We start from the raw sequence: 23,778 nt of genomic DNA on the forward strand, positions 1-23,778 counted from the left end.
GAAAACATAACACATGGAAAAACATGACGGAAAGAACAAAACAAATCAAAACAAAAACAGAAGAAGCAGACAATGAGATCAAATATAATACAGTGAAAGAGGGCGTCTCTGTCCAAGTCATGTTTGTGGCCCACTAAGCCATGGGAATATCACCTTTTTTATCTTTATGATAAATGTGTGTATAGCAGATATATTAGCTACATCTGCTATTTCCACTAGTTTGGGTCCCGGGCAAAGCTAATTTCAATGTTGGGTCTTGAGCTAAAACGTTTGAGAACCACTGCTTTACAGGATTCAAACTCAAATTTAGCAAAGTGTGTCACTCTCCCAGGCCGGAGGGCCGCCGGAGTGGATGGCTCTATGCCATGGTTGTCTCTGAGAATAAAAATGGCACTCCGAAAAATATCTTCGCCTGCTGTCTGCTGCTTCTTAATTCTTCTCCTTTTCAAGTTTAGTCTAGAAAGAATCTCTACTCTCTGTGCACGGGTCGGACAGGAGAACTTCTTTCCTGTTAAAATTTACTTCGACACATTTCGACTTTTGAGCTCGTGGATCTGCTACTTTTGATGCTTTTGTGTGATGCTGTAGCATGATCAAATAGGCATTAAAAAAACTAAAAAACACCATTTTGAATATGGAGATAGGCGGTTAGTATAGGTAATAATTCCAATACTTAAGTTTGTAATATACTATACATGTATTAAAATTTGGGCTTTCACCATTAGACAATTGTATCCAACATTGTGGCTGGATCGATACACCAGTCAGAGGTTGGTTAGCGAGGTGATTTGTTTATCACATAGCCATAGCCTTATTTACTGGTAGGCCCCCCACACAAAGACAGCAATAAAATAACCTTGAATAATGCGGTGACCGTGTTTGACACGCCAGGTTCATCCTGTCACTAGCTCACTGTGACAGTTACTTGGCACTCTAGCTGGCACTGATTGCTGTCATTCTCTTTTTATCGTTGCCCTCACCCAGGGCAAGGAAAGGCTATGTGATAAAACGTACTACTTTGCATCCACGGTCATTAGGTGTTACAGCTAATTATATCAATTCAATGTAGAAATCTAGGTTGTATTGATTTGAATTGACTTAGGACGAGAACAAAGGCTCCCTCTGTGTCTTTGGAACTCAGCACTATAAAGCAGGATGCTATAAGGAATGGATGCTACTTTGAATAAGCAGAGGGACGATAAAGCAAGATAGATAGAAGCCTTACAGAGATGTAGTACACATCAGTAAAATGAACACGTACATGTATTTACAGGCTACACCACACTGACTACGTGGACTACGTCTACCTCAAACAACACGCTGCATGTGACAAAAAACAGCTGGCTCAGCTAATTCCACAAACATCAACGGCATCAAGTCACCTGCGCCTTGATGATGTCGTGTTGTGCGGATTGTGAAAAAAGCAAAAAAAACAAAAACAAAACAAAATTATGCTGGCTAAGAGAAATCCTGCTGTTTTAGGAGGCACATGAATACAGCATGCTCCAGCTACCCAATTGCAATGTAGAACATCTGTTTCTCAAGTTTCTAGAGAGGCCTTGTCAGCCAGTATGTGTGGAAATAATGTCAACTCAAAGGAGGAAATCTCATAATGACAAGGGGAATGGATAGCTACAGTGGTGGAGTTGTCATGTGAAAACAGCCACCTTAACTTGGACTTTGATTGAGAGCTCTGACAAAGCAGCAATGCTTTCACACAGACTCTAATCAGTGTTCTCGCAGAATGGTAGGTGCGGAGGCATGGGAGTCTGCACACCGCTCTGCAAATACTGCCGCCGATACATCCATAAATGACAGAAGTTCGGCGGCCCAGGTCACACACACATTATACACACATCATTAGACAAGTCGTGGTCATGAACTTGACAATGCATCATAAATGACTGTTAACTTGGTGCAGCAGCTGGAAGGGAAAGCGTCGGGGTCTTTTGGTGCAGGAAACAATAGGTGCCGAGGGTTGATAGCTTCTGGGCTGAGGCAGGGGGGACTAAGGACAAAGCATTAAAGTAATTGCTAAATTGTGACCGGGGGAGCAGGGAAATGAGTACTTACGGACTGGCTCGGTCTTGAAAATGGTGGGTGGGGAGCTCTCGCCTTCACCTTTTCCATTAATAGCGGACATCTTGATTTCATAGATGGTCTCGGGCTTCAGGCCCACGATTGTGATCATGCTCAAGCCTGTCAGGGGAGGGAAGGTAGTGTTGTTACAAGCCATATATGACACACAAACTAAAAGACTGACACATACTGAAATATATGGACATATGGGGTATGAGGTTAGTGGCCAAGGTCAAGGTTTTCCTCGTTCCGTTTTGGGGCTTCACTCACTAGTAAAGACGGTAAGACCACGTGCGCCTTCAACAAAATAGATGTATTTGCTTTGGCAGTAATTTGACAATGTGTTTTCATAAAGTCCCATTTACAAAAGCAAGTTAATTCATACGGTAATCACCTAGCAAAACTATCCGACACAATCAGTTTGGTTTGTTTTGAGATATAGGTCATAATATGACAGTAAATAGTCCCAGACAGCATTGAAAAATCCAGCAGAACTGTTGTGGCATTCAAAGAAAGAAGTTTTGGGGTAGATAATTACATTTGCATATTAGCACAATAATGCACAGCACACAGAATGTTGTTGTTGTTTTGCTGAGGTCCATCATTTACAAGTTGATTTCTTTTCTCATTAAGAGCAATGCGGCTGATATTTTGCGATGCAATATAATGAGTCGCAATTTCATGGATGAGGACAATTTTTGGTTCCCGAAATCCACAATGTAGAATCACAGTGTGATTCATTAAAACCCTGGTATTCATTTCAGATTACTGTCTTAATAGGGAGGAAAAATAAACTTGGAATAGCAATAGCATTTGCTAAACACACTCAGTAGTCAGTAGAGAACGTCTGGATAAACTATAAGCTAATTGGGGTGTAAATGCCACATAGCATGTGTCACATTCACTTCTTGTGTTTCAGGCAAATATAATTTTGCAGTAGGGCTACCTATCACAATGCCAGTGAATTCAAGCTCTGCAAATAGAGGACCTTTAAATAATGCTTTGCGTTTGCAATGAATGTTAACGGCTGTATACAAATTAATATTAATTAACGAGAGCAAACCAATTTTCCGCTCATCAATCTAAATTAGCAGTCATGAAACCTATACGTGTAATGTACAAATGTACAGCCGCTATGGCGGCGGCCATAGCAGAGTGCTTGGAGACTGTCTGGGGAAACCCTCCATGAAAATACAGCCGCCTATTTATGCAGTCCGTAAGCACGCTGTAATAGCAGCACAAAATGAAACTTCTCTACAATGATACTGTAGCTGTGGTTTAGAGAAGTGGAGGACAAAATGCATGTGAAGATACATTTAAATAAAAAAACACACAAACAAACAAAAAAAGAAAAACATCCCTACAATAAACTTTGATTGACTCCTGTGGCGTTTCGTGATAAAATATTGATATAGGTGATAAAATATTTAGACGCTCTCCAAACACTGACGGCGACTACAAAAACATACAATAATGGCTTGAACGCATGAATGACAGCAGCATTTTGGCCCCAGGATGGCGCTAGAGCAGTGGTTTTCAACCCTTTTCGTATAAAGGCCCATTATTTATTTGGCTTTTTTTCCCCTTTTTTCTATAATTTTTATCCCACGATTTTGTAACCCATTTTTCACCCCTGTGTCAATTATCTAATGTGATCCTGGGCTCTACACACCCTCCGCCAACCTAGTCCCCATATATGGGGGACATGGGGAGAGCAACGGACTTGAACTCATGCTTCCTTCATGCCTGAGTGTCCAAGTTGCTCCTTTACACCTGACAGGGGGGAGTTTCCCTGGTTGGACATAACGCGTGGAAGGAACACGTTATTCCAACCAGTTCCTTTCCCCTCCATCAGGCGCGTGTGAGGGTACCTACCCTAGGGGACACTGGGAGAACATGCAAACTCCACACAGAAAGGCCCTTTCGCCAACCCCGCCTCAGGTATGGGCACTGATGACGTGGAGGAGGAAACACGCCGCCAGCACCCAAAGCGCCCCAAACGGGAATCGAACCCAGGACCTTCTAGCTGTGAGGCGACAGCACTACCAACTGTGCCACCGTGCCCCCTATTTATTTGGCTTTTGAGCCACTGACCACCATATGATGACATTTAGCCTCTCAGAGCCAAAACTTAGGCCCACTTAGGTCCACAATTCCATGCTGTTTTGATGTTGGTACCATTAGGAGAGATAACAGGCAAACGTTGAACAAAATAACAATTCTTGTACATTCTCTAATTGTGTAGACTTCTTAAGTAATGCAGATGTTTAACAATAATTTAACTCTTGAGAGTGTAAAATGAAACCAAATAGACGCTCTCAAGAGTTAGAGATCTACTGTATAAGGTTCCATTTGGTTACCAACTGTCCATGATTTAGCTGGGGACCACCTGGAACCCCCTCAAGGACCACTGGTTGAGAACCACTGCGCTAGAGGAAAGGCCATGGGGTCAACAAAAGCTTATGAGATATCTGTGCAAAGTTTACATGAGTGGGTGACGCTGTTGTAGAACACATCGCTCAAATGATTAGGGTTCATCCTCCCCGGAGTATGAGTGCACTCAACAAAGTTTCATGGCAATCCGCTTATGCCATTTTAATATTATGATGCGTGCAACCAATATAATATGATCAGTTTTCTTTTTTTCAGCAAATAGGCAGGAAACGTCAATCTACTGCAGCCATGATACTTAAATCAAAACCAAACAGTGCTGTTACTGTGAAATTGGATTATGTGGACAGTGGACGTGAAGTGAAATGTTTTATAATACCTCTCGCGACTCGTGCGAGTGGAGTTGCACGTCACATGCACATAAAACAAACAAACAAACAAACAAACAAACAAACAAACAAATAAATACATAAATACATAAATACCACCAGCTCGGAAATCTCACGGTATCAATATACCGTGGCTGTTTATGCCGTGGTAATACCATAATACGGTATACCATTGTTGTTGTAGTTTGTGATTAGCTGCCCACAGGATGGCGACGTCATCTCAATGTCTGAATGTGTATAAAGTTAAGTAGCATGCTGTGTGCGTGCGTGTGTGCGTGTGTGCGTGTGCATGTCTCACCATCCTCAGCCTCGTACTCCCGGCCAGCCCACTCTTTGCCAGGCTGGCGCCAGTCAGCCTTGTACTTGAGAACGGGCACCCCCCCGCTGGAGTCTGGCTCCTCGAACTCCACCATCACCGTGCTGGAGAAGGGCTCCACGCGCTCGATGGCGGGCGACGACGGCACCTCTAAAAAGCACCAAGGATGTAGGGGAGAGCATGGTTTTCAACCATTTTGACCATTTTCACACATTCAGAGCTTCAGATCTCACTATACTGTAGATGTCAGTCAAAAATTTGCATTTTGATATATATATATATAATGCCAATCTACACAAAAATCCTCAGTGTTCATTTATCTCAGAACGTAGACATGGAACTAAATGGACCTGCAGGGGTCTATTCCATTTGTAAATGTTCTGAGTTCTGGTTCCCAACAGCTTGAATGCAATATACAATTTTACGTGCACATACTTAATAATATTGTAATATAAATATTTATTTTAAGAGTAAAAGAAGTGAAATGTTCTCATTGCAAACCTGCTTGGATAAAAACAAATTCCTTGGATTCGGAGCCGATGGCGTTGGTTGCCGTGCAGTTGTAGCTTCCAAAGTCATTCTGGGACTCTGGAGTGATCTGAGAAATGTAAACACGAAGAGGACCACTGAATGAATAATATCATGGCCATACTGAAAATAAGCTGCGTGGGCAGAGAGAGGATGTCTGGGATTCGTGGAGGTCACCGGTTTGACCTCAGCTCAAGTAAGTGTACGTGAGCTGTTGGCAGCATGAGCATACTATACAAACAAAGTCAAAGGTGGATGTTTCTTTGGCTTCAGCAGGGCTTTCCCGCAACAAACAAAGTTATCTGGCTCAGCTCGGCATTCTGAATGACTCTGTGCCCACTGTATATACACAGTAGTGTGTGTTATCTCATCCTGAATGACTCTGTGCCCACTGTATATACACAGTAGTGTGTGTTATCTCATTCTGAATGACTCTGTGCCCACTGTATATACACAGTAGTGACTCTGTGCCCACTGTATATACACAGTAGTGACTCTGTGCCCACTGTATATACACAGTAGTGACTCTGTGCCCACTGTATATACACAGTAGTGACTCTGTGCCCACTGTATATACACAGTAGTGACTCTGTGCCCACTGTATATACACAGTAGTGACTCTGTGCCCACTGTATATACACAGTAGTGACTCTGTGACCACTGTATATACACAGTAGTGACTCTGTGCCCACTGTATATACACAGTAGTGACTCTGTGCCCACTGTATATACACAGTAGTGACTCTGTGCCCACTGTATATACACAGTAGTGACTCTGTGACCACTGTATATACACAGTAGTGACTCTGTGCCCACTGTATATACACAGTAGTGTGTTATCATTCTGAATGACTCTGTGACCACTGTAATGACTGTATATACACAGTAGTGTGTGTTATCTCGCTCCATTCATTAATTGCCATCTGGCTGTGATTGTACTGTAGGTGCTCATTAACCGTCTGGCCGCCGGGATTAATTAATTAATTCACCCGTATTATTATATTAATTCACCCCGTTTTATCCTTATTTTGAAGGAGCCAATAAAACCCGCGACCGGATGTTACTTATGTTACTTAGGAGTGTGTGTTGTGACGGACCAGATCCAGTATCACGCTCGGACACAACAAAGGATCACCACGACCATTACTGCGCCGGCTATGGACCGTTGAATAAACCTTGTTTTGTCCAGAAATGCTATCTGGGACAAGGAATAGGACATAAAGGCGATCGAAAGAAACAGATACAGTAGGTGTGGATGCATGCGCAGTTCCAAAGGATTAATAGAGGTTTGTGTATCTTCTAACATTCACAGACAACCTTTCATCAAAGCTGTCAATGGTACTTTGCCGATAGATCGTGGAAATAAAACATCGTAAAATATCGATGACATTGAGTGTATATGAGCAATCACACATGATGTCACTGCCACTGGTATCCCTGTGGTTGTGTTCGTCTAGTTGGGAAACTTGGAGGTGCAAGTACTGATGGAAAACTTTGGCAAGGCATTTGACCTGGCCGAAGGAGAAACGAGTTTGAAGGTCAGTTGTAATCTTACTCTTGCTTTTCCCTGTGCACTGTATTAATGGCAGCTGAATTCTACGTATGTGCAAATTTACTTGGCAAATACCCCAACAACAACTAAAGGTGACACTATTATTATTTTAGGATTATTATTAGAAATAAAACATACAATAGAGCTTTTGATAGTAGTAGTAGTGTTAGTAGTAGTAGTAGTAGTAGTAGAACAGTATCTATGTGTAGTAGATACACATAGATTTGTCACACTGTACCAACTACCTTTGTCATTCATAACAGCTGGCACAGTGGCACTTGGCTCACTAATGTATTAATGAGTGAAGCTAATAAGTGTCATTATCCTGGGATGGATAATGGTGCTGAGGTGAAAATGTGAGCATGCCTTGTAATATAAGATGTATCTAAGCAGGCTCTGGTGAGTATTGCCAAGAACGTCCGTGAGGCGTTAGATTGATCTGAATACATTTTTCACGTGACCTTACTGACTCAAGAAGTCAACTGGAGTTGTGCAGGGGCACCTCACTAGAGACAGCCGGCTAGAATAAGCTTATTCTTCTGAAGCTTTTGATAGACACCAATATTTCACTCCCAACAACACACATTTTTTCCCCCCAGTTATTAACGGACTAATTTCCCATTGAGTCATGGTACGGGAACAGGTGACGGCGTCAAACCTCTAGGTTGCTGACAGAAGGGCTATTGTAGATCTTGATGTTGGTGGTGTTGACAGCAGGTAACTGCAGGCCATCTCTGAACCACAGCACCGAGGCACCGGGATGGGCCAGCACCTCGCAGCTAATGTTGGCCGGGTTCCCTTCCCACGAGTACACCGCCACTGAGCCCTGGATCTTAGGAGCATCTGTGCGCGCGCGCGCACGCACGCACACACACACACACACACACACACACACACACACACACACACACACACACACACACACACACACACACACACACACACACACACACACACACACACACACACACACACACACACACACACACACACACACACACACACACACACACAAAAAATGGATGGCTTAGTCGACAACACAAGAGCACTAGTGTGAGAGCACAGATGTAGGGTTCAGAGCAGTATGCCAAAGATTAGGGTCTCGCGTAGCCACTAGCCAGGCGAGATCTCTTCCCATAATCAATGTTTTGTTGATAGAATTGGGTGGAAACAAATCAGAGATAGTAGATAAAAAAATAAACAAATGCATTGCCGAGCCGATGCAAAGGCGTGCAGATGTTCCTTCATATTGGGACGGCAATGTGATTTATGTTCAACGCAGTGGGTTTGTTAGCGGAGGTTGTTTCTGCTGTTTAGACGACACTAGACATAATCAGTAGGCGGAGATCTCTGATCATCTGCCTACGTGAGACTAGTTCAAGGTTGACACTGTTCAACACAACAGGTAAATTGCTGGATGCTGCCGACTCATTTTCTTTAACTGGTAAAAAGTGGCTGCATATGTGATACCGTCTGCCTTGGCCGTGCATTTGGATTTTGAGAAAAGACGCTCTCTCTGTTTTTAAGGACCTTTCAATGATCAAATTGTGCTGGCAAGTGCAATAACTTTCCATTTAGCTTCTATAGACAATCCAGCACAGCACAATCCCCAAACACTTCAGTAGAAGATGCATCTAATCTCATCAATCTAATTATACAATTGCTGGCAAACACAGGAGCATGTAGCAGCGAGTAGTGTACAGTGGCTGCTGCAGTAGCACACGCTGTCCCATCAGTGATAGCATGAATAAAAACATACATTTGTGATTTTCACAGAGCTTTAAACACGCCTTTCAGAGGTTGCTGTTTTCCTGGTGTTTTCCATCTTACTGAGGCGACCTTCTACTGCTGAGCAGCTGGTCTCTGAGGATCTGAGCTAGCAGGTCCTCATGGTTGGGACACCTTAACGGCTCCGCAGGCCCCAGACGATGAGACTGATGGACACCACTGGCAAAAAACAGTTGACACTGCTGTCCCCCTGCAACCCCGATTCAGCTCTTACAACCTCCATTCAGTCTTTTATCACTTTGTGGTCTCATCGACCAGCAGAGACAGCAACCCGGCTGTTCAACCGCCATAACAGCCTCCCAGCAGAGTCTAGATGGATTTTCTGCCCTCCCCTCCCCCCGTCCCCCCAAAAAACTGCTGCGGTTCTCGGGTGGAGGGCGAAAACAATCATTGTTTTCAAGAGATACTCATGGTAAACAGACCTCCAACTGCTATAAAAACACTGCACACCAAAATGGAGAGGCATTGACACTTTACTACCCAGCCCAATAAAACCCAGGAACAGGACACAGAAATAATGGTATTATTTGGTACATTAAGATAGGACCAGCTCATATTTATAGAGACAGTATGGATTGTTGATAGTGAGCATAGGACAGAATAGATAGAGCAGATTTGCTTGAGAGATAAAGCACCTTTTCTTATCGGGAATTATACTTGTTTACATTGAATCAGCAGCCTGATTACCCACTGATTACTGCAGCTAACTGCAATGCCAACATTCCCTTCAACTGTGCATTATTATTCTATCTTGTTAGGAGCTTATTTTCTGTGTACTGAGGGCAGGGGACATTAATCGAATTGGGTGTTATTTAGCACTATCTTTCTATCTCCTTCATATTGAGGTAACAACTTTGGTGTGAAGCTTTCTGAGACTGCGCCTGCAAAGCTTTTAAAACGTGTGTAAGAAAAAACAAGACAAGACAACAGCATGAATTCCCTGAGCAATCTGGATAGAAAACTACCTTCCTACTGTATAACCTGAAATGTCAATTGAAAACATTTCTTCAGTCTTCAGACTATAGTGGGAGAAATCTTGGTATACGGTTCAGGCGGTGATGAACAAAGATAACATGAGCTTTGTATGCTGAATGTTGCTGAGCTGTGATTTGCATAGCAGCATCAGCTGAGTCCCAATATGGGAACCCAAAATGAGAAGAATAAGAATCTGTCTTGAGAGCATAGCTGAGTGCTAAATTGTAGTGGCTGATTTGATTTGATCAGCTTAAAGGAGCATTCAGTGATTTGGGTGATTTGGAAAACCACCCAGTCCGCCCCGGTAACAAAATGCACGCTCTACAGTGGGGGGAAGTGCAACAGGCCAACAGCATGTGCACCAAGACCCGCCCCCACTCGATCATGATTGGAGGAAGGCCCCTCTCATCCTGATTGGATGAAGGCTTTGCCACCAGCCACCAAAACTGAAACTAGGGTTTTTTGACCCCAGGGGCTCACTGGGGACAGGGAGGAACTCCTTATATGGTCAGCACACTCTATAGTAGGGAGGATTATCCAGAAAAAAAGAAAAAATAAGTGATATTTGAATTAAGTCAAATCACTGAATATACCTTTAACTGTAGTTGGCTGTGAATGAGTGGTCTACTTTTGTAGAGATACGTACAAGCATGTGTGCACGTGCAAGTAAGCATGCACAGTTGCACACACACAAACAAACAGTATGAGTAAAAGAAAAACAACGGGTGATGTTACTATTGATCAATGATTGATTGGTCCACCATCGCAAATTACTCTATTAGAGCAAATACAAAAAATAATGTTTACTCTAAAAGTTGCATTGGGCATTGAGCCTTTGATAAAGTCAGCAACCCCAGTTGCACAATTCTGTACAGCACACTGGGCAATTCAGGACATGCTTATTTATAATTTATTTTGTTTTAATTAGAAAGAGAAAAGAGAGAGAGAGAGAGAGAGAGAGGGAGAGAGAGAGAGAGAGAGAGAGAGAGAGAGAATTTTCAAAGAGAGTTAGGCAGTCTTGAGGGACTTACAGCGGACTTCCAGGTACATGGGTTGAATGTCCTGGCCAATGGAGTTGCGGGCCGTGCAGAGATACTGGCCGGCATCGGTGAATTGGACATACTTCAGGGTAAGAGAGGACACGCGGGCATGGCTGCGGACCACAACATTTCCATCAAGGCTCTGTGAAGAAGACGAAAACCATTGCAGTTCACAATCTGATGCTCCCATTATTAAAGCCATCGGCTTTTGTGCACCTGTCAGCATACCAAGGCGCCATCATTGTGTTGATACAGACATTTGCACGTTGTAATCACTCTCAGGAAAAACAACAATAACAATGGTTTTAACATGAGAGAAATGCTTGCACCCTGAGAGACAAAGAGAACACTAGTGTGTTGATTTGACTATTCAGATCAACATCTTAACGTGTCAGAGATAATTCCAGTTGAGAACGCCAAGCCTTTCCTGCACAAAAGATAAGATATTTTTAGTCGAGCAACACTTGTTGAAAGGGTCATGTGACAAACTATAAATTACATATAACTTATATTCACACAATAGGTTCTAAAGAAACGCCGCTGGGGAAATGCAGACTTTTGTTCTTTCGAAAATAATTTCCTGACAGAAAGGCCTCTACTTAACTTAAGTGAGCATTCTCTATTAATATTGCAGTGCTGTAACTTTGTAGACACGTCGTCATTCATGTTATGCAAATGATCGAACAGCATCCACTGCGCTGGAGAATACAGATTTGGGGGAAAAAAACACATTTCTGCTCCGTTTCCAGGAGATCTGAAGCAGGATCCTGGAACATTTTCAAAGGGCAGCATTAATCTTACCAGATGACAATGACACAACCGGGGGTTTGCGATGCTAAACTATTATAAACAGGGAGAAGGTTAATGGAGAAGAATACCATCATCATGGAATTATGTGTAGAGGTGTATATGGGCAGATTTGAGTCACTCTTGGCAATTTCTTTGAATCTCACTAACCTCTAATAAAACGAATGAATGGTCATGGTACGGGTGGATATCCTTCACTGTTGATATATTTATATTTATTCGTAGAATGTACATACGGTAACTCACTCATTCAGAGACCCAAGGTGGATGTCTACTGTTCTATTATTCTACATGACACCTGAATTTCTCTGCAGGATCAAATAAGGCTTATCTTATCATATCATATCTTATACCAACTGCGGATAGATCTTTTCTGCTCGTAGTATATTCTGTAGGGCCAGTGCAACATGCCAACCGATATGCAAATGTTGAGTTTAATGTCAGCGTAAATCCAGCATATGTGGTCAGAGTATGATGGGTCACTGCATACATGCAAGTACAGTATAACCTCATGAGCCATCGTGATCTATAAGAACATTTAAAGCTGAAATGAGGCTTGCATAACTAGTCATCAATGTGCCATGTAGCTGTTAGAATGTTATAGTTCAAGCATTAATGATATGCCATTATATGCATGCATGTGTGAAAATGATGCTCTCAAACAGTGGCAGGTTACTGCCAGACTGCCTCACAATCTTTAAGACTAATCTCATATTCCGACTAGCCATTGATTTTCTCCCTGGCCTATCGTGTACAGTATGTGGGTTGTGCATGTACAGTCCTTACGACCTGTAGCAGCCTGCCATTTATGCCAGTGGTTTTCAACCAGTGGTCCGGGGACCACCAGTGGTCCTTGAGGGGGTTCCAGGTGGTCCCCAGCTAATTGACAGGTAACCAAATGGACCCTTATTAGATCATTAACTCTTGAGCGTGCTTTTATGCTCTCAAGAGTTAACGATAACAAAACATAAGGCTCAATTTAGGCTAAATCTCATCAAATGGTGGTCCATGGCTCAAATGGTGGTCCATGGCTCAAATGGTGGTCCATGGCTCAAATGGTGGTCCATGGCTCAAATGGTGGTCCATGGCTCAAATGGTGGTCCATGGCTCAAATGGTGGTCCATGGCTCAAATGGTGGTCCATGGCTCAAATGCTCAAATGGTGGTCCATGGCTCAAATGGTGGTCCATGGCTCAAATGGTGGTCCATGGCTCAAATGGTGGTCCATGGCTCAAATGGTGGTCCATGGCTCAAATGGTGGTCCATGGCTCAAATGGTGGTCCATGGCTCAAATGGTGGTCCATGGCTCAAATGGTGGTCCATGGCTCAAATGGTGGTCCATGGCTCAAATGGTGGTCCATGGCTCAAATGGTGGTCCATGGCTCAAATGGTGGTCCATGGCTCAAATGGTGGTCCATGGCTCAAATGGTGGTCCATGGCTCAAATGGTGGTCCATGGCTCAAATGGTGGTCCATGGCTCAAATGGTGGTCCATGGCTCAAATGGTGGTCCATGGCTCAAATGCTCAAATGGTGGTCCATGGCTCAAATGGTGGTCCATGGCTCAAATGCTCAAATGGTGGTCCATGGCTCAAATGGTGGTCCATGGCTCAAATGGTGGTCCATGGCTCAAATGCAGAATAAATAATGGGCCTTGACATGAAAAGGGTTGAAAACCACTGATTTATGCTAATCGGTTTCCAGTCCACAAACGCAGCACATTATGCGGATTTTGACTTGATCCTGAACCTACTGTAAACCTAATAATCTGCCACCAGCAGGCTATGCTGAATGAATAGTACTTCTGGTTTTACTCTAATAATATCTCTTTTTTTCTCCCTGCCCTTGGAATTGAGGGGAGCTATTGCGTACCTTTAATAAAGAGATCCTTTTACTGCAATCGTGTAAAAAGAGTGGAAAATGAATCATATTCACACGGCGGCCGTCTTGCCATTAAGTTTATGAAATGCCACCCCGTTGCCCCCCTGCGTTTTCAATGCAACAAAAATCTGAGTAAGGAAGCTGGCATTTCCGTTCACAAAAATATAGTTTAAAATATCTTTCTGCGAAGCAGCAAGCTAAATGCTCAGATGATTTCTATTTATTTTAGGATAAATTTAAAGACGAAACCGAAGTGGGGAGGAGGCTTGACTTCCGCTTTGTCGCTTGCTCATGATCAGAGCTTCCGTTCACAAGACCTATGAGGGAATCATTTGGTCTCGCGTGGCAACAGTCTTGCCACGCGAGACTAGGGGACTAGAGACAGGGATGTGGCGGCTAGTTGGAGGCTTGGAGCCTCCTCAGCTGCGCCTATATATAAGCTCTGCCCTGTTCTCCATCTTTGTCTGATCCCTAACGTGTTGTGCTTTCTCTGAAACCAGAAACTGGTTGATGCTTGTCCTGTTTTTATGGCTTCCCTGGACCTCGCCTCGCCTACTCTGCCAGGCGAAGCCTATAGCCTTAAGGTTTGGCCTATTCGTTGTTTTGCCTTTTTGTTTGTTCTCTGGGCTGGCAATACAACTTTTTTCTTTTCATCCTTGTGTTTGAGTCTGCATTTGGGTTCACCTACACTTTTAAGCATAACAACGGTGATATATATATGCACATTAGAATTGTCACTGTTAATAACTCAGATAGTGTACAAATGAACCCTTATTTGGTTCCATTTGTACACTTTTTGGTTATGCGATTGCGTTCATTTATCACAATCAAGAGCTGATGGTTGTTTCTTGTATTCCTTCAGATAAACAAAGTGCTCGTCCTCCTCAGAGTCTCCTTTCAGCTCATTTACAGAGAAAGACACAGCAGTGATCACAGAGAATCACCAGCGTAGTGCCTCTCCTCAGAAGCAATCCTGTACTTGTACACTCGTCTGGGAAGAAGAATGTGTTACAGTGGATCTAGGACAGCAAGTACAGTAATAGACTTCCAACTGGCCTCTAGATCTAAATAGCAAAATCAGCATACAGTACTGTCGCTGTCGGGCAGAAACCATATTTCTCCATATTTCTCTAACTTAGTATTTTTATTTAGTTATTTATGTTCATAGTTGAATGCCCCATTTTTACTTTGCTGTTTGACAGTGATGCCAGGTTGAAAATTGTCTGTCTGTATGTTTTAAAAAACAAACAAACAACTGAATCAATGAAAACAATTGGCAAGAGCTTGTGACTAAATAATAAAAAATGATGCGTAGCTTGTGGAGTTAGGTCAGTCAGATATACTCGAGGGGCTCATTCAGTGTTATGCAAGACCCTATTATCATTCGCTGACGTGGCAATCAGCTGACCAACTGGGCGGGGTATATTTAAGCTCACCTAAGTCTGGATTCTTCCTGCGTTCCTTCTTCTGCATATGCGTTCCTGGTGTTGTTATGCACATGTTTGCTCCCACCGCCACCCCAGCACCACCGGTGGCTCTGCTATTTCTGTTCCCCATGGGGGGTTGTTATTGTATATCTATCTCCCTGCTCTTAATGGTTAATGATGGCTGTATAATTGTGCCGAGCAGGGAGAAAAATGTAGCAGAGCCAAACGCCAAGATAAAATGTTATATGCACACTTGTATTCTCATTCTATAATAAATATTTGTTCATTCTATTAGTGAGTTATCTGACTGAACTACACTGGATCCGTTGGAACTCTTTTCCATTTCCATTAAAGTAAGTTTCTACCTGACAGCGACAAGGAAACAACATACACTATACCATCATCTAAACAACATACACTATACCATCATCTAAACAACATACACTATACCATCATCTAAACACACACAAATAAAAAGATGTTAAACATGTGACGTATCGTATGTTAACACAGAAAGACACTGATGAATGAGTTAAGTTCAATTTTACTTTAGTTACTAGTTACTTTGTAGATTTTTACAAAACGTACAGTAACCACTTCAGCCCTATATACATTTCGGCCATTTGAAAATAGACGATCTACAAGCTCACAATATGTTGCGATGCGACGCATTGTGAGCTTGTAGATCGGCAATTTTCAAAAGATTTGTATACATATGAACTTGAAGTACTTGAGTACTTTTACTTTTGGTACTTTAAGTACACTTTGATGCCAACACCATCATTAGTATCAGCGGTAACACCTGTGAAGGAAGTAGAGAAGTGGCCAAAGTTCTTTCCAAAATGGCGTTTTTGTGCATACAGCCCATTTCAGGTATAGTAGTCAAATAATAATGGACTGGCAGTCTAGTAGCTTTCATCCACTAAAATAAGTTCTGGGATTGCAGATTTAATACAGGCTCATACCAGACCAGAAGATACATCAGAAACATAGATCAAAGCGCCTCATTTCAGTTGTTAAAGGCAAATTGGTTTAAGGCAAAGGTACAGTGTGGTTCCATTCGTTCCTTCCAGAGAGGTAGGTAGTAGGAGAGTAATATTGGACTGGCAGACTAGACTAGAAAGCTACATTTGTTAGTGATCAGCATGAGTGTCTAGACGAGAAGCAATGCATGGCAATCTACTGTGGCACAACTATCACCTTTAAACACAATGCATGGCAATCTACTGTGGCACAACTATCACCTTTAAACACAATGCATGGCAATCTACTGTGGCACAACTATCACCTTTAAACACAATGCATGGCAATCTACTGTGGCACAACTATCACCTTTAAACACAATGCATGGCAATCTACTGTGGCACAACTATCACCTTTAAACACAATGCATGGCAATCTACTGTGGCACAACTATCACCTTTAAACACAATGCATGGCAATCTACTGTGGCACAACTATCACCTTTAAACACAATGCATGGCAATCTACCGTGGCACAACCATCACATTTAAACACAATGCATGGCAATCTACCGTGGCACAACTATCACCTTTAAACACAATGCATGGCAATCTACCGTGGCACAACTATCACCTTTAAACACAATGCATGGCAATCTACCGTGGCACAACTATCACCTTTAAACACAATGCATGGCAATCTACCGTGGCACAACTATCACATTTAAACAGAATGCATGGCAATCTACCGTGGCACAACTATCACATTTAAACACATATCTCTGCTGTCAGCAACAAACCAGCTAACTCAATTTTTCAGGAAATGAAAAATATTTTTTTCAGGAAATGAAGAAAACGAAAATGTCTTTATATCTTGTCAGATACTTGCAAGAGAGGCAGTGAAGTTAGCCCCTATAGCGTTCAGTTTGATTTAGCTGGTTGTGTCAGAAGCACATTTTACTACTTTATATTTATATTTATATTAGTTATAACGCATATAAAATAGGGAAATAGCAGAAATAAATATGAAGCAACAATATTTAAAACAAAAACCAAAAATGTGACATTCTGTCATCATGGCAAGTAATGTCTTTTAGACATAATGTTGTCTTTTTGTCAGAGAAATGACTTGAATGATTAGGCAAAGTGCCTAATCATTCAAGTAGGATTCATATTTTGGGCCGTCGAGAAGAGAACGTGCACATTGAATTATGAGCGAGACATTCCGCTCGTGCTTCCAGACCAAGCATATTAAGCCACAAAATCAGTCATTATAAAACGATTACAAATGTGCTGCGACGGTAATGCATATGGAAGCATGACTCTGACAGCAAGAGACCAATGTTCCGAGTATTCCGTCCGCGTGATGAGTCACTGGTCGCACGCTGTGATGATGACACTACGCATTACGTAGACATCTGTGCCGAGATAACAGAACAAAAGAACATGAAAAAAAAAAAGAGTGGGGACAGCAGCAAGTTCCTTTGAGGAGGTGAGCTTAATAAAGGAGATACTGTAGGTGGCTTACATCAGAGCAAAGTGGAACTCGTAAACAGGCGACTGAAGTTAGGTTTTGAAGCCTGCGCACGTTTTCAGTTCTAGATTTTGGGAGCTTATCTAGTCGGGAACAGCAGCATAGAGTAGACACTGACGGAGAACATTATCGAAACGAATAGCCGTCATCTAAGATTGTAGCCTCGAGAGATTGCCATCACATCCTGCTTTAAGGCAATTACTCATTCCTAGGATCAATCCAGCCGTAATCTTTACCTTGCAGCTGGATTTGTAGAATTCATTCATCTAGGGATTAAGCCTTTTATTTCGTGCTAATGGCAATGAGTGAAGCTTGGATGTTACATGGGAACAGGGTTCAATTTGTAAAAAAAAAAAAAAAAAAAAAAAAGGGCATGTGTAGGGCTTAACCACTTATGCCCTACACTGTATACTTAGTTTATAGTTTATAGAAAAATAGTGAAAATACCCCTACCACTGCTACCAGTGCCACATTGTGATTGTGATATATTGTTAAGTTTCACAACTGTTTTGGTGGAAAATAAATTGAATTTGCCCAAAATAGAATTGATGATGTGGTTTCCAAGAGGAAATGCATGTATTGAATTTAGTCTGACCAGCAGCAGTGATAAAAAACATATCCCCACTGGTCATAAAAAACAAATGGCCAGATCTCAGCAAATCAAACCCTGCATCTAGTCTACACAGCTTGGCTCGGGTTAGTGTTGTGTCAGCGGCCTAGCAAGAAGACTAACGGGTCCACAGCAGAGCAGATGGTGTTGGCTGCTTGATGTTCCAAAACGGCAGTCGACTGGAGCTGCCCAAAAACCTTTTGGCGTGACTCAGGAGTCACCTTTGAACGGCTACGTTTCCCAGCTGCAACATCAAGTCTGAAAAATTACCAGACCTTGAACTGGAAGGCAATTGCAGAACTTTTAGAGCTTGGCAGGAAAAAAAAGGGAAAAAAAGGAATGTCTAGATTTAGCTTTTCTGGGAGCGTGCCTGCATGCATTTTGGGACAGCAGTTCACCGGCAAAAAATAGAAATAAAGCGAGGCAAATTAATAGGGTGGGGAATGATAGCAGCGATAGGGTGAACGACGAATACTTCTGCTCTACAATGAACAGGCTTTGTCTATTGTGCAAGGTTTTTAGACTACTCCTGCTAGAACCAGGCTACAGTGTTTAGTAGCCATACCTCGTATTTGTCTGGCCGAGTCCAAGAGGCCTATAGAGAGGGCAAACACATGAAAGCAAATAATAGCAACAAAATTAAACCAAAAGAAGCAACAAACATGCGCCTTTGGCATCCCCCCCGCCACCCTCCAAAAACACAGGAAAACATACACACATGCAATGATGGACATGCGTGCACAGTGCACTCGTGCATTCACATTGTTTGCGGTCGCAGATTCCAACAGAAATAGGTATGCACTGAAAATAACACAAACTAAACATAGTCAAATCACATTGAAGGTGAAAGCTAGGTGAAACAAGTTTGTTGTTCGCCGGAGATTATCTGTCACTGTGCGTCAATTAATTTAATATGAAGACAAAATGGGAAAACATGCTCTTCAAGCTGAAAAACAGAAAGTCATTAGCACTATCGTCAGGATCACTGCCAGGAGATGTTGTTTTGCTAATCAGCGCCGCTCCCAATCACGGTATTCTGTTTTTCATTATTTATTTAGTCTGTAGATAACACGCGCCAGTCTATGCAATCTATGTTTTGTTAATAACAAGTCCATTTAGAGAGTTCATGTCATTGTGGTGTTTTTTTATCTTCTCTTTTTGCTGATTTCTTTGCCGTACAATGAGCAGTCGCAATACCTGTTGTGCATCACAGGGCCCATTCGGAAATCTCAAAAGTGTTAAGAGAAAGACATGTAGTACCGCCGCTATAGGCATACGCACAGTACGCACGGTGCGTAGGGCAACACGCCGCTATAGGCATACGCACAGTACGCACGGTGCGTAGGGCAACACGCCGCTATAGGCATATGCACAGTACGCACGGTGCGTAGGGCAACACGCCGCTATAGGCATACGCACAGTACGCACGGTGCGTAGGGCAACGCGCCGCTATAGGCATACGCACAGTACGCACGGTGCGTAGGGCAACGCGCCGCTATAGGCATACGCACAGTACGCACGGTGCGTAGGGCAACGCGCCGCTATAGGCATACGCACAGTACGCACGGTGCGTAGGGCAACACGCCGAGGGGGGCGTTTCTCTGCGGCTCGGGCACTTAATAACAAGAGCCTGTGTGTGCGTCCTGGAGTTGCCCATGTGGATCTGTTCAGAGCTGATACTCTCCCCCGTCCGGTCTAGCAGTGAGTTGAAGTGTTTTATTTAGCACCAACATTAGGACAAATAAAACAAAAGTTATCAAACGGCGAAAATAGCCGATCTGCATGAGAAAACCCGTCGCTCTCGTCGGAGAGTGGAGCACAAACATATCATGTGTAGGGCAACCTATTGGTCAGCAGCGTCCCTGCTGCCATGGCACGTGTACACTCTCTATGTTACGAATGGATGAGTTAACAGTGAGGATTTTTGCTGTGTAGCCATTGCATTAAATATTTTCAACTTCAAACCTTAATCTGTATTGTGGGAAAAGCTTTCACTGAAAATAGCAGATCTCAACAACTCTTCAAGTCACGTCAGCAAACCATTTATCTATTCCACAGGTGAGGAGGATTGTTCTGTCACTTGCACATCACTCGGAAATATATGCCACGCTGCGCGCATCTGGCCTGGGTGATGCGATGATCAGCCACCCTGATAATAAACCAACGGTACACGACATGGAAGCGAGAGTGTGGACAAAAATTGGAAATGGAAAAAATTATACAGTATATGACAGGAGGTTGCGAGGTACAAATGAAAATTACTGACAGCTACGCTATCAAAATGATCAGCAGGGTTTTCTGATTAACATTAAATCAAAAATCTCCCCGACAATGACAGCGGAAGAGAAGAAAGATGGCAGTTTGGGAACTGTTCACAAAGTGGGATCATTTGAGAACAGTGTTTTCTTTTTTCAGGTGAAGTCTCCCCGTTAGGGAAAGGCAGATATTCAATAACATAGACACGAGTGCATCGGTGCTGTATGACTGTGTGTGTTAATTGTCAGAGATAAATGGGGACGTTTAATTGGAAAGGACTGTTTTCACTTCAACGTGAAGTGTCCTGAAGCAATCTATTCGGATACAGACATTCTTACTTGACAACTTTCGGAGCTAGTTCGTGGCTTGACTGGTGGGAGAGTGGAGCTTATGTGTTAATTATGTTAATTCAATTACTGTGTTAAACATGCAAAGATGATTTCTGTCGATATGGCGTGCTCATTATATCGGCGGAATGACTGGGCATGTTTGCGCTGACAGTCAGCTTTCAGAAGGTTCCCCTTCCATGACATCATCATCCATCATCATTCCATCATCTCAGAAATGTTTGACATCTGAAACATTTTCTAAATATGAATTTAAGCACATGCTACTTCTGTCACATTTTACTTCGGTCATGCTAGTGTTAATAAATTAAAAGGACGTGATTCTAGACAAACACTTTCCACTTTAAAGGCTCATTTAGACTTTGCCAAGCAAAGTGTCAACCCAAAAGTAAATTAATTAGCTTAAATTCCTGGTCGGGTGACAAGTTGAAGTCCCCGGGGTACAATTTGTAAAAAATAAATAAAACAACCACCTCAGCCCTATACTTCATCATACGACAAACAGCCAAACTAGACCATCTACAAGGCGTTGGTCGTATCGTGGTCCCTTAAAAGGGCATACCACTCATTTTCAACATTGAACTATGTCCTTAATACAGTATACCTTAGAGATGATGTGTGGAAATAATAAAAAAGTCCCCCCCTTCTGTTTAGCTTATAGAACTGGAGGTCTAGAACCTGGGGTCATTTGATCAGTGACATCACAAAGATGTACTCTTTGGCTTTGCCACACAACATCTCTAAGGTATATTAGTGACATAGTTCAATGTTGAAAATTAGTGGTATTCCCCGTTAAGCAATATTACATGAGAGGGTCGTGCTTTACCGTCATTAATGCACGCCTGCGTTGCTGCAAGAACAAGCTGATAGGTGAGTTCTGTAAGCAGCGCAGAAGTGCATTAAAGCAAGACCATCAAGCGTAATATTGCGATTATACAACAGTTACCCTAAAAAAAACGATATTCACAAAAGAAAATCATGTCAGATGTAGCCACTAGCCACTAGACCAAAAGAAACTCGCTAGCATAGCAACCCATTCGGCTCCGCTCTTGGAGAACAAAGCAGCTGATTTTTATGCTTTGATTAGGCGTTCCATCATGTTTGTTTCAAGCATGGCTAGATGGCTACTTCAACCAATCACATTGCTTCCTCGAAACAACCTGTTTCATATATAATGTCAATTCAATTGTTAAACAGTGATATCGTCAAACATTAATATCCAACATATCAGACCTTCTATATTTTTTTCGGAAGAAAAAGGAAATTCAGTCTGACCAGAAGCAGGGATAAAACAATATCCCCACTACCGGTGATAAAAGAAAAATAATATCTAATAATAATAATAATAATAATAACAATAATAATAATATATCGGAAGTAGAGGCAGTCAAGCCAACCCTGACCTGGAAATCCTCCTTCTTTCTACAGCTCACTCCTGTTGGGGACGTGACTTTGACTCTAGTGACTGTTATTACGTATTATGTGTGTGATAACTTGACACCAGACTGGTGTCAGAGCTTCCTTTTCACATTCTAGAAAAATAACTCCATGCAAGTGGATGGGAGGGGAATTCCGGTGCCGTCTCTATTATTTAAAACTCTATGGTATGCTGTCCATTGTAGCCAAAGAGCTATATAACTATATAAATGCTTATACATAGTTTGACAACACTACCATTAATTTCTTTCATTATATTTTAGACGAGCTGGAAGTATTTTGAGCATTTCCATAGCAAGCAGATTTTCTTTTTTCCTTAGTAGTTTTTGAGAACGAGATGTTTTGTTTTGATCACTGCATGTGACATGTTGTAAATTTGCATATGCTTTAACAGAATATGCCAGGATTCAAGGTTCAAATGAACAGCTCAAAGGAGAGTTTCATTTTGCAAGGACTCCTTGATTACTCCCACACACCACCACCTGTCTTCTCTCACAGCTTCCTTACACGCATCCTTTAAACAGTGGCTAAAAAATAACCAGTATGACTGACTTATTTTCTCTTTTTACTGTGTTGGAAATGCAATGTTGTTGTATGCTGTACGTCCTCTCATGTCTTGTTATGTCAGTTTTGTTTAGTGTTCAATGTCCGGGGACTACAGATGAAATTTAGCATCTTTGCTAATTCCGGTGTATTTACGTTGCATTTATTTGTAATGTTCATTAATATGCTTGTCCCATCAAAACAAATAAAGTAAAGTAAAGTAAAGTTTAAAGGTGCATTATATAACGTTTCGAGGAAGCAATCTGATTGGATGAAACAGCCACCTTTCCGTGCTTCAAACGAGCATTATGGAACGCCTAATCAAAACATAAAAATCATCAATCATCCTGTCCCTGGAACCCTCTCCCTGGAACCCTCTCCCTGGACCCCTGGTATCTCCCTGGACCCCTGGTATCTCCCTGGACCCCACTTTGTCTCCACTTTGTCGATCACACTCGACAACTCGGTTTGGATATAAAAAAAAATACAGTTTAATCGACTTTTTCGGCACTTTGCAAATGCAAATAGAGGGGGAGTGGTATTCTTGATCCCAGGCCTGCCTTAGAGGCAGGAAGGTAATTATGAGCGTATTAAGGTAATGCGTAATGCCGTGGACTGCATTTGCAGCATAAAATTACCTCTCTGAAGTCAAGTGACTAATCCCGTCTAATCCGTCGTATTATTTCCACGCGCTTCACATCCGTTGCTGTCAGATACGAAGGGTTTTTTTTTGAGAAAAAATTATGGCATTTTAATGGCCCCGGATAAGAAGCACACAATAAATACAATCGATTCTCTATCAGGAGCTGCTGGGGCCTACAGTGACAACCACGACGACGATGACGTTGACATTGAACAAGCCTTTAAGCCAGAGCATGAGGAGAGCGTTTCGGCAAGAAGACAAACAACCTGGAGCTCT

At 42.3% G+C, this 23,778-nt stretch overlaps 1 protein-coding gene across 1 annotated transcript in view; it reads right to left on the bottom strand.

Annotated features, from left to right (window-relative positions):
• LOC306928350 (neural cell adhesion molecule 1-like) overlaps window positions 1–23,778 on the bottom strand; it is a 323,025-nt gene that overhangs the window by 45,349 nt on the left and 253,898 nt on the right. Inside the window, exons 9-13 of the mRNA XM_079508391.1 lie at window positions 11,050–11,200; window positions 7,914–8,098; window positions 5,677–5,773; window positions 5,158–5,325; window positions 2,074–2,199 (exon numbers count right to left, since the gene is read on the bottom strand). Coding sequence (XP_079364517.1) covers window positions 2,074–2,199; window positions 5,158–5,325; window positions 5,677–5,773; window positions 7,914–8,098; window positions 11,050–11,200 — 727 coding nt within the window. The remainder of the gene's footprint in view (window positions 1–2,073; window positions 2,200–5,157; window positions 5,326–5,676; window positions 5,774–7,913; window positions 8,099–11,049; window positions 11,201–23,778) is intronic.

This window comes from Electrona antarctica (assembly GCF_951216825.1).
Source record: "Electrona antarctica genome assembly, chromosome: 8".
NCBI classification, from domain to species: Eukaryota; Metazoa; Chordata; class Actinopteri; order Myctophiformes; family Myctophidae; genus Electrona; species Electrona antarctica.